Source organism: Cajanus cajan, chromosome 2, assembly GCF_000230855.2.
Source record: "Cajanus cajan strain Asha chromosome 2, NIPB_CcT2T_4, whole genome shotgun sequence".
Taxonomy (NCBI): domain Eukaryota; kingdom Viridiplantae; phylum Streptophyta; class Magnoliopsida; order Fabales; family Fabaceae; genus Cajanus; species Cajanus cajan.
Window position 1 is genome coordinate 78968036 of NC_138518.1, and position 18105 is coordinate 78986140.

Sequence of the window (18105 nt, forward strand, 5' to 3'; positions counted from 1 at the left end):
GTGAAATAAGAAAAAAAAATGAAGAATTTCAAATTCTTACTTTTTTTGGGAGAATTTGAAATTCATCTATTTTAAAGAATTTCACAAATGCTTAAATTTCAAATTTCTTATAAATTCTCCATCCAAACAAGATATTTCACCTCAAAGAATTTGAAATCTTTCAAATAAATGAATTACTCCATTTAAATTTTTCATCCAAACACACTACAAAGGTATAACAAAACAGAGTTATAGACATTCAGAAAAACTTTTTTAAATCTATACAAGTGTCTAATAAATAATTTAATCCATTTTAATAAGTTTTATGAAAAATTATTAAAGTATTTTTTTTAACTCAACAATATATTTTACAATTAAATTTACCAATAATTTATTAAATAAAATTTTACGTAATAAGTATCTTATATAAATTATTTATTTAAACCTACTCTAAATTCATAAAACAGATATAAAAACTATGCAATTGTATTGTTAAATTATTGTTTGAGCTTTTATATATATATAAATAAATAAATAAGAGATCAAATTCTATGGATGATAGTATAAACATATTTTATGCTACCAACTAATTCGAAATTATGTTAACAATAAGAAATTTACAGGTATGTGCTGTTATTAGAATAAAATTTTCAACTAATTATAAATTGAGTTTAATTATTATGTATTATCTATGAAAGATTTACACAATCAATGAATTAAAAGAAATTATTTATGTAATATGGTTTTTAAAATAATTATTATAAAAATTAATAAACTTATCATACATGATAATTAATTAAATAACAATGTAAATTTTTTTCCACATTTTTTGTGCATACATAAACAATGCAAAAATAAAAATAAAAAAAAGTTTACATATTTATTTTAAAATATTCTTTCAACATATATTTTTTCAATATTTAAAAACTTACATAATAAATAAGGATCGAATAAAGCTTATATTTTTAAGGCGTTTTTTACAGCTATTTTTAACGCGTTAAACATTCTTATTAATTTAATTTTTAAATAACATCGTTACGCTTATTTTGAATATTTTATTTCTCTGTTGACAATTATCACCCATTTCGTAAAACATACAATGTAATTAATAAATGGCAAAAATATTAAAATTTCAGACAACAAATTTAACTTATACCACGAAGAAAAACAATATTATAATCACAGCAATTTAATATTTACATTTAATAAACAGAGAACAAAATCCCCGTCTTCAATTTCGATGCATTATTTAATGAATTTTTTTTGAGAACTATGTTAAGCTAATTAATTTTCCCGTCTTCTAAAATGCACTTTCTTAATTTTCAACAAACGATTACATTTTAAAAAGGTGATAATGTTTTTCAAGTAAATAGTTAATTTAGTCGCTAAAAATAGTTTATACTGTGATATTAATTTCTAAAATTGAAAAGATTAAATTATATATGCTTACATTTAATATTTTATAGTTTTATAAATGGACACGACAATGTCTTTCTCAATTAAGCATCAAAATAAGTATATAACTTTTTTGAGTTTTAAAGATTTATAATTAATGTATCGGCCACAAAATCAGCCAAACCAATAAAAAGTAAAGCTAAGAAATACACTAACCCACCCTGTGTACACGTATATAAAGAGTATGAGCGTAGAGAGAGAAAAAAAAAAAGTGTTAAATAAACGTATAATAGTTGTAAAGACATGTTCTACGCCGCGTGAGTTCATCCCACTTCCCCACTTCCAACAAGTGCCACTCAATTCTCACTCTCCTCTGCCTTATTTAATTAAATTCCAAACTGAATAAAATAATATATAATAAATGAGCCATGCTTTTCCAATTTTAACACAAATATTTTCCTTTGCCGACCAAATTTTAACCCATTTTCAATGAAATAAATAATTCCATTATTTACCAAATTCTGTGTCCTGCTACACCTAGTTAACACCTGTCATTAAACTTTACTTCAATTAATTTTTTTTTTAAAATTTGTGTCAAAAATAGATAACTCGTAATTTTGTTAAATTTTTTTAAGGAAGTTGATAATAGATTCCAACATGTAACATGTAGTATCTTTATACTAATGTATATATTTTTAAAATAAAAATAAAAAAAATTACCAAACTCCGGTGGGTCACAGCCACAGCCACCACCATAGGTGGGTCCCACCTACCACTTCACTCTTTACTAACTCCTACTCTTAATATTTCATATATATATATGTATGTATATTTTTTATTATAATAATTTGGGTGAGTATTTTTTTTGCCTTTTTAATAATCTCTGCTTTTTCTCTCGATCTCTCTGTCTCTGTGTCCCCCCTTCTCTTCTTCTTGTATCTCCTTCTCTCTTACGCGTCTTCGTTTCTACTCACACACTCTCACTTTCTCTCTCTCTATCGAGTTCTTCTTTCTCTCTCAAACCATTTGGACCAGCCGACGGTGGCTGCCTTCACAAGGAATCAAAGTTCACACAACCCAAACACGCACTCTCTCTCTCTCTCTCTCTCTCTCTCTCTCTGTCTCTTTTTAAAACAGAAATTGTATTTCGCTGTTTTTAATTTTGCCCGCAATTGCCAATTACGTGTGTTGTGAGAAAGGAGTGATTTTGGATCCGGTTTTGGGTTTTGGTTTTATGTGGGGGAAGTGGGTGTGGTGTTGAGCAATGCAAGAGTGGATCTTCTTCTTCTGAGAGAAGAAGGGTTCGAGGATTTGAACAACAACATCAACAACAAGAGGTTCAAGTCCAGTAGGCAGTGATGCACACCGGAGGTAGACTCGTTGCTGGTTCCCACAACAGGAACGAGTTTGTGCTCATCAATGCCGACGAGAATGGAAGGGTAACGTCTCTCTCTCTCTCTCTCTCTCTCTCTCTCTATCTCTGTTTTCATTCATCTCATCTGAACTCTATAGGGTTTCTGTACTCTTTTGTCCTCCGAATTTTGTGTATTGTTTCTCCCGATCTCTTCTTCTACGCCAAAAAGTGTCCATCTTTCTTGCTTTTTCCACTGTCGGTGGTCTCCTGAAACAGTTAAATGCGCCTTCTGTGGCTACCTTTATTCTATTTTTTTGTTATTAGTTGGTGGGGTGTTATGAACAAAATGGGTTGTGAGTTCAAAATTGGATTTTTGGTATTCGGGAGATAAGCTTCAGATTTAATTGATCGTGGGGTGGTTTGAGGGTTGACCCTTCTGGAGCGTGTCTACAATGCGTGAACATTTGTTCAGATTGTGTGTGGTTTTAGCTTGTGATATTAGTTAGTTGACTAGTGAGTGTGGAACAATTGCCAATTGTTTTTATTAGATATTGGGAGATTTGATGTTGATGTGTGATGTGATTTGCTTTGAAAAGACCAGTGAGGATGTGTGAATGGATTTCTCTCTTTCCCTGCCTGTATAGCTTGGATTTGTGGCCTTTAAGTGGATTACGATTTTGTTAATGTGGAATGTTATTGGGAAGTTGGATCCTTTAGTTTCTTAAGGGGATTGCGAATCAGGTGCTCATGATACTGCTCTCTTGTTTTCTTGGTTTGGTTTTTCTCAGATTAAGTCTGTCCGCGAGCTGAGTGGACAGATATGTCAGATTTGTGGGGATGAGATTGAGATTACTGTGGATGGGGAGCCCTTTGTTGCCTGCAATGAGTGTGCTTTCCCTGTTTGCCGTCCTTGCTATGAGTATGAAAGGCGCGAGGGGAATCAGGCTTGTCCTCAGTGTAAGACCAGATACAAACGCATCAAAGGTGAGATTGGTTTTTTGTGTTCCTTTCTTTGACTTTGTTATTTTGTTTCTGTTGTGGAAATTTTCTTACACCATCACCGATGAATGGATTGCAGGTAGTCCGCGAGTTGAAGGTGATGAAGAGGAAGATGATACTGATGACTTGGACAATGAGTTTGATTACGGGGATGCTGATGGTCTGGGCCCACAACCAATGTCAGAATCATTGTTTTCTGGACGCCTTAACACCGGGCGAGGTGGTAATTCTAACGTATCTGGCATCGCGACAAACATGGAACATGGCTCGCCTCCTCTCAATTCAGAAATCCCACTCCTGACTTATGGGGAGGAGGTACTATATCTGTGAATTGCCGTTTTGAATTACCGTTTTTGCTTGTCTGATTGTCCTCATGGGGATCACTTCTCACTGGCAACTCTGACTCCAATGTAATACCGTTTTTGTTATTTATAGGATCCCGAGATATCTTCTGATAGACATGCACTAATTGTTCCACCATATATGAATCATGGGAATAGAGTCCATCCCATGCCGTACAGTGATCCATCTATTCCATGTAAGTCCTGTACAATTCTTTAGTTCTGCATTGTTGAATTTTTGTGTTGTCTTTATATATTGTAACTCTTGTGCTTCTTTTGTTATAGTGCAACCCAGACCCATGGTCCCCAAGAAAGACATTGCTGTGTATGGGTATGGAAGTGTGGCTTGGAAAGACCGCATGGAAGAATGGAAGAAAAGACAGAGTGACAAACTTCAGGTGGTGAAGCATGAAGGGAACAATGACGGAAACTTTGATGATGACTTTGAGGACCCTGATTTACCCATGTAAGTCTTCATCTCAACATTTTATTTTTATTTCATATAAGTTCCTAATTATGCTTCATAATTGGAATGGATACTAGAGCACCTCCTTATAATATCAAAGCCAAACCATTTTTGCATTAGGAAGATATTTAAGACTCAAAATTAATGTAGCTGCATATGGGTAGTTGTTGGTGCGTGCATACATCTTAGCCATGGTTGTTTTGTTAGTTAGGCATTGCAGTGTATGCATGTCATGTGCACTTGGGGCAGGAGGATGCAAATTTAACTATAACAGGATGATTATATTTCTCTAATTTTCTGCTATAAATTTTTGCTTTATGATTAACATTTTTTTATTAATATATTATATCAGGATGGATGAAGGAAGGCAGCCACTTTCTCGGAAACTACCTATCCCATCAAGCAAGATAAATCCATACAGAATGATTATAGTACTCCGTCTTGTAATCCTTGGGCTTTTTTTCCATTATAGAATTCTCCACCCAGTTAATGATGCATATGGCTTGTGGTTGACATCAGTCATCTGTGAAATATGGTTTGCTGTATCATGGATAATGGACCAGTTTCCAAAATGGTACCCAATAAAGCGAGAAACATACCTTGATCGTCTATCGCTCAGGTAATGCCATATATGTAGTGATTTTTTACTTCTTGATTTGCATTAACTCTGTACCCAAGTTTATCTCATTATATTTTTTCATTCTTAAAAGTCCTAGTATGTTGCTTAAGGTTGGCCTTTTACATTGCTGCAGGTATGAAAAAGAAGGGAAGCCATCTGAGTTGTCCAGTGTGGATGTCTTTGTCAGTACAGTTGATCCCATGAAAGAACCTCCACTGATAACAGCAAACACTGTTCTATCTATCCTTTCTGTTGATTATCCTGTTGATAAAGTTGCATGCTATGTCTCTGATGATGGTGCTGCTATGCTTACTTTTGAAGCACTTTCCGAGACATCTGAATTTGCTAGGAGATGGGTTCCATTTTGTAAGAAATACAACATTGAGCCCCGGGCCCCAGAATGGTATTTTGGTCAGAAGATGGACTATTTGAAAAATAAAGTACATCCAGCATTTGTCAGGGAAAGGAGAGCAATGAAGGTTTCAATTTTATTTCTTCATATATGTAATTTTCTTCTTGTTCTTAAAGATGCAAACATTTGACTCGGCTGACGATCTATTTGTTTTTGGCTGTTACAGAGGGATTATGAAGAATTTAAGGTGAGGATTAACAGTTTGGTGGCAACAGCACAAAAGGTTCCTGAGGATGGATGGACCATGCAAGATGGAACTCCTTGGCCTGGAAATAACGTCAGGGATCATCCTGGCATGATTCAGGTAAGAAGATATTAGTTTAACCAACCCAAGTTAGTTTTTGGCTTTTGCACAGTATTGGGCTTCTGGTGAGGCGATTTTGATTACCTTTGTTTTGCTTTGTTTTTTTTTAGTTAAATCAATAAGATTTTTGTGTTGAACTTTTGAAAGATGTCTGGTGGTTATTTGTTCCCCCTGTATAAATAAATTCCTTTGCCCGATGTTCAAACTAATTTGCATTATATAATGTAAGCTATCATCCATTGTAAGTAGACTTACTTATGCCAGCTTCCTTCTTTGACTAGAGGATTTGGATCCTAGTTGTCACATTTCACTGTCATCTGAGTTAAATGCTGACATTCTTTTTTGTATTTCACAGGTCTTCCTTGGTCAGGATGGTGTTCGTGATGTTGAAGGAAATGAGCTACCCCGCTTGGTCTATGTTTCTCGAGAAAAGAGGCCAGGCTTTGATCACCACAAAAAGGCTGGGGCAATGAATTCTCTGGTAAGTATTAAGTCACTTTTATTTTTGGTTCTGGTTCAACTGATGTTCCATTGGCCCTAAATACCTTTTGTAATGATAATAAATATTTAAAGGTACGGGCATCAGCAATTATCACAAATGCACCCTATCTTCTGAATGTCGATTGTGATCACTACATTAACAATAGTAAGGCACTTAGAGAAGCTATGTGTTTCATGATGGATCCTCAACTTGGGAAAAAGGTTTGCTATGTGCAATTTCCTCAAAGATTTGATGGAATTGATCGACATGATAGATACTCAAACAGAAATGTTGTATTTTTCGATGTAAGTTCTTGCTTCCCTATCATTGCTTGTTTGAGTGCTTTTTCTTTTGGTCCTTTAATATGAAAAGCACTAACTTACCAATTGAAAACAGATCAACATGAAAGGATTGGATGGCATACAAGGTCCAATATATGTTGGTACTGGATGTGTTTTCAGAAGGTACGCACTTTATGGGTATGATGCACCTGCCAAGAAGAAACCTCCAAGCAAAACTTGCAACTGTTGGCCAAAATGGTGCTGCCTATGTTGTGGATCTAGAAAGAAAAAGAATGCCAACAATAAGAAGGAGAAAAAGAGGAAGGTGAAACACAGTGAAGCATCAAAGCAGATACATGCACTTGAAAATATCGAGGCAGGGAATGAAGGTTAGGATTTTGGACCTTGTGGCTTTCCTTACAAATCAAAATACATACTTTGAGAAATGTTCTTTTGTATTAATACTAAATAAATTATTTCAGGATCCAAAATTGAGAAGTCATCCAATTTGACTCAAACAAAGTTGGAGAAGAGGTTTGGACAGTCTCCAGTGTTTGTAGCCTCCACACTATTGGAAAATGGTGGAGTTCCACATGGCATTAGTCCTGCATCACTTTTAAAAGAAGCCATCCAAGTCATCAGTTGTGGTTATGAAGACAAAACTGAATGGGGAAAAGAAGTAAGTAGCAAAGAAAGCAAGTTGTCCGTTCCTTTAAAAAATTAGTCTTCTCATTTTTATATTTCTTCCTTGTGCTCATAATTGTTACCTTATCACCAGGTTGGGTGGATATATGGTTCTGTGACAGAGGATATTTTGACTGGATTTAAAATGCACTGCCATGGTTGGCGATCTGTATATTGCATCCCCAAGCGGCCTGCATTCAAGGGGTCAGCACCTATTAACCTATCAGATCGTCTGCATCAAGTTCTTCGGTGGGCCCTGGGGTCTGTTGAGATTTTTTTCAGCAGACATTGTCCAATCTGGTATGGCTATGGTGGTGGGTTGAAATGGTTGGAACGGTTTTCCTACATAAACTCAGTCGTATATCCATGGACTTCCCTCCCATTGCTTGTCTACTGTACTCTACCGGCTATATGCCTTCTGACTGGAAAATTTATTGTACCTGAGGTATGCTTATTTGCTGTATCTGTCATGTTTGTCAGTGAAAAAAAAAATCCCTTTTATATATTCCCTTCCCAACTAAGGAATTGAAAAACAAAATAATGTAGTATTTGGGTTGTTGAGATTTGTTTTTGACTGGTCAAATGGATTGATAAATGGTAAGTTTTAAGTTTCATTTGCTATATGAAGAGTAGTAATGTTTGGAAAGAATAATGCTAGGATTTTGCTACTCTAAACTGAGGAGATTTTAACTTAACATGCTTACATTTTATCATAATCTTAGCCTTTGATTTTATAACCAATGGTTATAAATCCACAATGCCTCCAGTTAGAATGATAATGATTTTGGAGCAATTAGATTCTCATTGCAGTGGCTTTGCCCATCTTGAAACTACTATTTTGGAGTTTATTGGAATTGCGTTAGTATGTCACTCTGTCATTTGTGCCACTTTAATATTTAACAGTTGGACTAAACTTGAAATAAATAAAACCCTCGTATAGACTTGGCTGCTAACATCCGATCTTCTGTCTTAAATGCAGATTAGCAACTATGCCAGTCTTGTGTTCATGGGCCTCTTCATATCCATTGCAGCAACTGGCATCCTTGAGATGCAATGGGGTGGTGTTTCCATAGACGATTGGTGGAGGAACGAACAGTTTTGGGTGATTGGAGGTGTTTCTTCCCATCTTTTCGCCCTATTTCAGGGTTTACTGAAGGTCTTGGCTGGTGTGAACACAAACTTTACTGTCACGTCAAAAGCAGCTGACGATGGAGAATTCTCAGAACTCTACATATTCAAGTGGACATCACTCTTGATCCCTCCAACCACTTTGTTAATCATAAATATTGTTGGGGTGGTTGTTGGGGTCTCAGATGCTATCAACAATGGTTATGACTCATGGGGACCTCTCTTTGGTAGATTGTTCTTTGCCTTGTGGGTCATCATCCATCTCTACCCCTTCCTCAAGGGGTTGCTTGGAAAACAAGATAGGATGCCAACCATTATATTGGTTTGGTCAATCCTGCTGGCCTCCATCTTGACTCTCATGTGGGTCAGAATCAACCCTTTTGTGTCAAGAGATGGCCCTGTGTTGGAAATTTGTGGATTGAATTGTGATGAGTCATGAATAAAGAAAAGCTGAATGTGTTAGTTATTTCAGCTACACTGCATGTTGAAGAGGTAATGTGTTGAAACACAACATGCTTCACAAAGTTGCACGGATTTTCGGATGGAAGTTTTATTTTTCGGGTGTGTAGATAAAGAGGAAGGGGAAGGGGGCTGACACATTGTTACCTTGTAATAGGGGTTTTTCATTTATTCTTTCATTATATTTCTGTGGGTGTTAGTGTTATTCTCTTTCCAGTTTCATGTATTCTTATAAGAAAGAGGCATTGAATGATAAATTATTCCCTCTTCAAAATGGGGGATCAGCAGTCTCAAGATTTAGTTGTCATATTTTAAGTTATGGTTCTTGTTTTTGTTTAAATCTTTTGGGACATGGGCTATCTTCATTTGTAATACCATCAACTATGGATATTCTTGTTCCTCGGACGTGTTGTTATGTTTTATTATTTAACACTCAGGAACTTTTGGGTTTGATTTAATGCTTGGCACCACAATAACTTGATGCAACATGTGTTGTGGAGATTGTTCCTGCAAGTTGCTTGTTCAGATTTATTTGAACACTTTTGATTGGTAATTTTCTTGCTGTGCAGAGCACTAAAAACTAGTAACTTGAATGCAATCCAAGGCATAACTATTTGACGTTCAAAACCTGGTTATCCCTGCTGGCACAATTAGTTTTGCATTCACTAATAAGAAGGAATATCAACGTCCTCACATAACCGTAAGGTAAGGAATAGTACAATGAGCTCAATAGTGGTGGTAGAGGTGGAGGTAGTGATGAGAATAGTGAGGAGTGGTAGTAGTATATCAATATTGATGATGATAATGGTAATAATAGTGGTGCATTGATGGTTGATGATAATGGTAGTGATGGTGGTGTGTTGATGGTTGACATTAACAATGTCAATATTGTTGATAGTGATATTAGTAGTGATAGTATTAGTCTTAACCGTGTTAGTGTTAATGATGGTAATGATGATGTCAAAAATATTAATTATTGTAATAACAATGGTGATGATTAATAATATTAAAAAATATAATTATGGATAATATTGTGTGAATGTTTTTTTAGATAATAAAGTTATGTGATTTTTATTAAGTGACAAAAATTTATTCATCTTCTCTTGATTTGTATTGTTTCATGATTTTTATAAAATCAAATATAAAAAAAATATATGTATTGTCTAATACCATGTATTTTAGCAAGAGAAATATTAAAAATACTTTCACTAAATCTCTTTATTATTTGACTGAATTTTTTTTAAAATTATAAATTTTAATGAGTTTTATCTTTAAATCAAGTCATTTCAACCGATAATCAAGTGTATAAGAGAAAGTCTCCATTATATTTCTTTTTTTAGGAGATTCAGATGTTAAACAAGAAAAGAAAAAGGCTTTACTGAAACTCTTGTATGAAATTCACGTATAGAAGGTTAGGCAAATTCTTGAATGAAAACAATAATAATTGTAATTAAATGTTCCCACGGCCTACTTTTAACTATATCTTAATATTAATATTGAAATTCAGATGACGAGATCCATATTACGCCAAGTTCAACTTTTATTTATTTATTTTTCGTATGAGTGAGTAATGTGCTTGATTACTCAATTTACCCAACTTATGCCGGGATAAAAAGAAAAGGAAACAAAATAATGGCTACAAAATCAGGGGAAGTTCGTACCAGGTAATGCATAAGCCCAATTATAGGTACACTTCCTTTAAAAAAAATATTCTAAAATAATTTTAATTTTTTTATTCACTAATTCTTTAATTTTACACTTTTAATTTTTTTTCTTCTTTTTTTCTTCTTTTTTACACATTTTTTTTTTCTTTTTTTTTTCTTGGATTTTCACACATACATATTGTCTTTTACTTCTCACCTACTTGAGTAAATAATTTTAATTTTTTCAATTTTCACATTACTGACTTCTCTCTCCTTTTAGTTTTCAGAGTGTTATCCTCTTACTTTCACCTCTTTCAATTTATATAAGCACCCAAGATATAGAATTGGTGTGTGGCAGTATTGTAGATGCATGACTTCTTTCATAGTATTGAAAGTATAGAGGCATGCACATTTTTTTTTAAACACTTCCTCTTCTTTCACACTTTCAGAAAGTACAAAATTAAATTTAATGTTCTAAAAAATACTTGATAAAAACATTAATTTTAGTATTTTATAAAACATATAATTGTGAAATTAGCATTTTGAAAAGTATTTTTCGGGACACAAATTTTAGTGTTGAGTTAAAGATTTAAAGTTGAGGAAGTCGCACATGCCTACATACTATTGCGCACCACCAATTTTATGATGAATGTAAAAATTGAAAGAGGGGATGAAGAAGATAATAATGTGAAAATTAAAAAAAATTAATATTACTTATTAAAATAAAATAGGTGGGGAGTGAGTGAAGAAGAAGTGTTGAATTAAACTTTAAAGGTGTAAAATTAAAAATTTAGAAAATAAAAAAAATTAAGAATATTTTAGAAGTTATTTTTTTTTTATAAAAAAAAGGAAGGTGTATCTATCAAGAGTTTTTTATTTTAATATTGACCAAAATTATAGCTGTACAGCCCGGCCTAAAACCCACAGCCCAATTTCTTTTCATTTTCGTATTACTGTTTGCCTGTTTGGGCATAAAATGTTCGTCAAAAGTCCAAAATGAGGAGTCAGAAAATAATGTCCTATTCAAGCATATCTGGAGATTACTGTTATTGGCATGACAACTAAATTTGAGTACATAAGTATTTATTTAATCCTAATCCAATATGATAATAATTAAATAAGAAAACTGAAATTATACATTTAGCTATAAATATACACATTTATTAATTAAAATTTATTGAAAATTATAAAAGAGTACGTTGATAGCATTTTGCATTACTCTAATAAATGAGTATTTGGTGTTATTGCAAATATGGAGTACTCATATAAAAAATTTATTATTCTCATTATTTTTATGAGAAATGGTGGATGAGAATATTAGTAAAGAAAGTAGTTTTCTTTTTTTTTAAAAAAAATTCAATGGATGAAAAATTGAATTTGATTCCCTCATCAATTTCAATGCATGGACTAAAAATAATTTTATTTAATTGAATTTAACTAATTGAGTATTAATATACTATCAAAATAAATTATTTTATCTAATGAGATTCAATTGTATTTCTATACAATTTTTTTTACATATATGAAAATCTATTATTCAATGAAATTACTTTTAGTGGCCATTGAAATTGTCACTAGAATTGTCATTAAAATTTTTTATTTTTCCCGGTCATTTAAAAGGTCTTTACCAGCACTCACTTTAAATGTCACTAATAATTTTACCGACCCCACATACAACGGCCATAATCTAATTGTCGGTAAAGATATTAATGGTCATTTGTATGGTCGCTAAATAACATAAAAATTGCCACAAAAAAGCATTTTTGGTATTGTGATATTAGTAATTATTCTTGCATATGCAAATACAATAGTACTTCACGTTCAGCAGATTGTGCTAACACCATAATCTCATGTATTTAATAGATTTAAGATTATAATTTACTACATGATGTCATTTTTGTTTTCAAATATAAAAATTAAAAAATAATATTATGAGAACAAAATGTGTGCTAATGAGCTAGCATGCTTGACCCATTGCTCACAAAGAGCTTATAATGGATAAAAGTTGGAAAATATTGTTGTACTGTAAATTTTAAACCATAAAATGAAGACGAAAAAAAATTATTAGCTGGCAACAAAATTAGCCAAATTCATCTTAATTTGAATTCACAGTCGATGACACTCTTAAACATTCCCTTTTCCTGACGTTAACATTTCCTTTTAACCTGACTTTGTTTGATTCATTGAAGCATGATGCTTGTGAAGTTCGTGTACTTTCCCAAGTTGGCCAATTTCCCATTGTGTTTATTTGAAGTCAATTTAAACCAATTGGGTGTATATAATGAGTTAAAAATAGTTAATATTACGCTTAATTTCTCTCTTATTTTATTTCCACTTGAAATATTTTATTGATAATTATAAAATTATAATTTTCCATTTTTTATACATACCTTTATAAAATAATGCAGAAAAATACACAAACCATTGAATCAGAAGATAAAAATAAAAATAATGTGATATTTTGTAAATATTATTACAAATGTATTAGTTGAAAGTAAAGTGAAAAAGCAAATCAAAGTTATTATAAAGAATTATCAAGCCTATTTTAATTATAGATATAGTTAAATTAGTATATATAAGTAGAAGAAAATTCTTATTTACTAGTTAATTAATGAAATTGAGCTAAATTGAAGTTCACATTTTAGATGATAACAAAATTGAATTAACAATTGTTGGAAATATTAGATGGTTCACTATCGAACTATCAATAGAATTTAGTTTTAAAAAAATTTCATACTTAAAATTTCCAAAAATTCATAATCTAAGATTCACTACAACAAAATTTAGTATTACCAATAATTATTTAATGACAATAAATTAATTACCTCTATTTTATTATTTAATAAAAATATTAATGACTATTATATAATGGTTACTAAAAATGTATTTACATCACATCAAAATTTACTATTAGCGACAATTATTTGTTAGAAAAAACTTAAGTCTCACATCGACTATAAATAAAATAATTAAAGAGTATATAAGTGAATGATAACTCTCACCTTACAAGTATGTTTTATAAGGTTGAGTTGGGCCTATAACTTACTATTCTAAGTTGGTATTTAGGAGATAAGATAATTAAAAAATTAAAGAATATATACTTAGAAGATAACTTTCATCTTCTAAGTCTCACATCAATTAGAAATAAAGTAACTAAAGAGTATTTGTACTCATCTTACAAGTCCTACATCGACTAAAAATAAGATAATTAAAGAGTATTATAAATCTTTTCTTAAACTTTTAGCGACAATTTTAAATGCCAGTAACAAATGACACAAAAAATTATACACTTTTTCTGACCATTATAAGGGTCTTTACTAGCATATAGAATAATTGCCGGTAAATATTTTAGCGACACTGCATACAATGGCTAATGTGTGAAATACCGGTAAAAGATTTTGTAGCGATTTTTATTGTCACTAAAAGTCATATTAAATGCCGCTAAAAATATATTTTATTGTAGTGATTGTATAAATGGAGTTTAGTTAATTAAATGATGAACGATAAGTAAGAGTTAAAGTAGAGTTTTATTGAGTTTAGGCTAGTTTAACTAATGAATTGGGATAATACATTGCTACGTAGTTTTGGTAGATCATCTGCTAAAAATTGATTTACTCATTTAAAGTTGTAAAATGATGATGGAAAAAAATTACACAGTTATGTTTTTGTCTTTGACAATTTAACCAAACGTTCCCACTTTTAATTAGCTCTTTGGGACGAATATGGCACAGGGGATGATGGATGTTATGATTTTATTTTATTTTTGACAAAATGTGTTCGCGAATAAATCATCACATTTGTTGAATGCACATGATGATATGAGTCCCTTGCAAATCATATTTGCCTAGTAAAAGTTGTGTGTTGTCTACGTATGTTCTGTCCTTTAACGCGTACACATTGTGTAAAAAGTTTTGGTGTTGTGTAGCATTTTCATATATATATATATATATATATATAAAAGAGTTGAGAAATAATGACGTGATAATTACACAATTTCTTTGCTTCCACGTCCCAAGGTGCCTCTTGCACAAGTTAACTATATATATGCTTTAATCTCAAAGAAAGCGCGTGAGAGAAGAAAAAACAAATTTAGGAGAGATATCTTTACTTAGTCAAACAAAGATTCATATATACTGCCAAAACCTGACAGTTTTTGTATCCTTTTTCTTCCCCTTTCTTTCCCAAAACAAAATTACTCTGGAAGTTTTTTCAGCACTCTCTTAGAAACTTAAAAGAAACATAGAAAAAAGAAATAAATTAATGTCTTGGTGATAAATCATCCTTAGTTCGTTGATTAATTATAATCGTTTATTTTATATTATTAGTATTTATTTTATTAATTAATCTAAGTTGTATATATATAAGAGGCGAAATCATTGAAGTAATTAGAAGTTTGGATAAAGAGGAAACCATCTTTTTCTGCGAGAAAATCAAGAGAAAGCAGCCAAATATATAGTCAATTGTGATAATAACTTGAACAAATTTGAAGTTTTCCAAGAGTGTGAGAAAGTGGACTCTTTCCTAACAAAAATAAAACAAAAGAAAATCACATGCATCGTAATATATTCCACCTATCTCTGTCAAGGTGTGTTCCAATTTCTACCCAAAGCAACGAATAAACCATTCATGGCTAATTCGATGACTTGGGTCAACTCAAGGCTCAAGCTGATATACCACGTCCACTCCATAATTCAACATCTCCATCGTAGCAATCATAAAAAAAATAGCAAAGTCCCAAACCGTTTTGAACTTTTGGCGCATAATTCATACGAAGCCCTTCAAAACAAGGTTTTCCATTTCTAGTACCGTTGGATCGCCGACCCATTAGTCAAAGATGAGATCTTAAAGACCAATCCAACGGTCACCACTCGTTTAGTAAAATACGGAAACATATTACAAGATTCGGATGCATCCATTATTAAAAAGCTTATACCAAAAATGAATAAAGTAATGTAATAATTGTGTCAGTTTCACGGAACCAGCCTCGTAGGTTCTAGCCGGTCTCGTTTTTTCCAAATTAAAACTCACACAACACGTACCATGAAACACGCTCAACTCTAAGTACTCTATAATAATGACATGTTTTCTTGAGCTGCAGAAAACACACGCATATATAGTGAAGAAGAATATATATTATCAAGTGTGTTTAAGGTGTTAACCAAAAAAAGAAAATCTAATGGCAGAAGCACCTTCTTCTTCTTCTTCTTTGCGTGAGAGCAAGGTGGTGAAGGATCACGAGTGTGACGTGGACGCGGCACAGAAGCTTATGCAGCTGAGCGAGGAAGAGGAGAGCAACAGCATTGCGCGCAGCAAGAGGAGAAGAAACAAGAACGAGGAAAAGGCAGAAGAGCTAAGTGATATTATAATGGCCAAAATACAAGAGATTTTCGGGAATGATATTGAGGTTTTTCCAACGAAGAAGCAAAGGAGATATCGATCTCTTGTGAGTATATACATGGTCACAAGACCGGTTAATGCAAGGGTTAAGGCCTGAGAAGTAAGGGTAGTTAATATATAAAACTACTATATATATATATATATATATATATATATATATATATATATATATATTAATTAAACCCTGAACTTGGGACTTGGAAATTATGAAACGTATCTATAGTTTTAATAATTGTTAACAGGTCAGTTCCAGATTTTTGTGTGTTGAGGAGTTGATTTCTCTAGTAACTTCAGTTGTCATACTTTTATACAGAGAGAAATATGTCTCAACAATGTTGCCTTTTGATAATCCGCTAGATCGATTGTGATTAAAACTCTTAATTATTTAAGAAATGTAGAGTACTTGCATGACACTGAAAGTTGGCGGAGATGGACACTTTTTGAGAACCCTTTTTTTGCATATTGTAAAGTAGAAGATGTTATTTTGAGTAGAGTTGATGAACGGCACAAGTTGTTATTTTCATTGCTGAAGGTCAAGGAAGATGGAGGTAGAAGTTGATGGATTATATTTAAGCTTTGCCTCTCTTGCCACTTCGTTCTCCAAATTTTTAATAGCTTCCTCTTCGATCAAATACTTGTCATACTATATATATAGATTAATAAGCCGGCTGAGAAGATAATCAAATTGTTCGATCAGAATATATATATTTCAAAAGGTTAAATTTAAACTTTGATCTTGTAAAAAAAAGTTATAACTGGATCTCTAGGATTAATTTTGGTGGTTATGGCAGTTTTAGTACGTGTAAGGAATGTTCTGAGAAATTTAGTATAAATAACATAATACTTAAAAGAAAAACGCATTGATGAGAATATGAAGATTCAATATATATTTTCCGTATTACAATTTTATTTTTTTTTTACAATTTTCAACATCTATATATCTTCAACGTAATGTTAGTAAAATTTTAATCGAGGTAGAAATTATACTCTTATTCATGTTTTTTACAATTTTACTTCAACTAGGAGGAGAGATGAAAAAAATGTGAGATAAAATAAGTAATATACAAAAGAGAAATAGGACAAAAAAAATGAATTATAAGAAAACGATAATGATACATACACACATCATTATTCTGAACACTTTATTTTAGATAGATAAATAAATAAATAACAAAAAAATTCAAGTAAGAATACTTATAAATATGAAAATATAAAAATAATTAATAAAAACTTTTAAATTAAAATAAAAAATGTAAATTAAAAGATATTATACCATATATATATAGATAGATATAAGTATTAACTAAATTTTAAGTGTTTATTCATCAAAGTTGTATAAAAATATGATGTATGAATATATTACTCAATCAAATTTATCCCTCAAGTATTCACCAAACAAAAAAAAAAAAATATATATATATATATATATATATATATATATATATATATATATATCCCTCTAGCTTTGTATTATTTGTATTTAATCTACAAATTTTACAACAAACAAGATTTTGATACGGCTCACAATTATGATTAATCTTACTCGTAATACTATAATTATGATTAATCTGATAAATAAATTGCCTTTACAATATGTGAATATAAAATTTCTAATATCATTACTCCATTTGTGAATTGGGGATATGAATGTAATCTAACTAATTGATTTTGCAATTGAAATAGATAATAACCAAGTGTATGGATTAATTTAGCAATTGAATTAGTGACAGAAAAGAAAGAAAAAAAAATCCAACCTATTAAATTGGATTACCAAACACGCACTACGTAGCATGCAGTATATATCTTTATAAAAAAAAAAAAAAAAAAATTGTCTTAAGAATGTATGTGATATCTCGTTAGCTATTGTTATTTGGACGAATTTATTTTTTAATCTGAATGAATATTGAAGTTGCTGTCAACAATAATTGGGTGGAGAGAGTTATTAAACTTTTCATTAATTTTTCCCCTCCTTGGGAGAGTTAAAAAGAAAGAGGATTTAAAATATTTAAATATAATGTCTAAAAATTCTTATTTATGTTTTAAAATTCAAAATTATAATGAGTTAAAAGTAAATTAATTTTAAAAGTTATTTCTTTCTTTCTTTTTTCGAACCGAACGAAAAATAACTCTCCTTCCTTCCATTAAATTCATCATCTTACATTC

General features: G+C 31.5%; 1 protein-coding gene across 1 annotated transcript; it reads left to right on the forward strand.

Annotated features, from left to right (window-relative positions):
* The first annotated feature begins 2225 nt into the window (after positions 1–2225).
* On the forward strand, positions 2226–9360 carry LOC109799687 (cellulose synthase A catalytic subunit 2 [UDP-forming]). Its single transcript, XM_020360293.3, has 14 exons — positions 2226–2813; positions 3517–3712; positions 3807–4042; positions 4163–4265; positions 4354–4534; positions 4887–5153; positions 5287–5632; positions 5732–5869; positions 6225–6350; positions 6443–6655; positions 6747–7020; positions 7114–7310; positions 7410–7760; positions 8295–9360. The coding sequence occupies exons 1-14, from the start codon at positions 2733–2735 to the stop codon at positions 8880–8882; spliced, it is 3297 nt and encodes a 1098-aa protein (XP_020215882.2). The 5' UTR covers positions 2226–2732; the 3' UTR covers positions 8883–9360.
* Positions 9361–18105: the final 8745 nt, after the last annotated feature.

What these genes read in the sequence shown, in the direction of transcription:
- LOC109799687 (XM_020360293.3), top strand. Translation starts at nt 2,733, where the DNA reads ATGCACACCGGAGGTAGACTCGTTGCTGGTTCCCACAACAGGAACGAG. An exon ending in ATCATCCTGGCATGATTCAG is followed by an intron (nt 5,870 to 6,224) that starts GTAAGAAGATAT and finishes TGTATTTCACAG; the next exon opens with GTCTTCCTTGGTCAGGATGG. An exon ending in GAAAATTTATTGTACCTGAG is followed by an intron (nt 7,761 to 8,294) that starts GTATGCTTATTT and finishes TCTTAAATGCAG; the next exon opens with ATTAGCAACTATGCCAGTCT.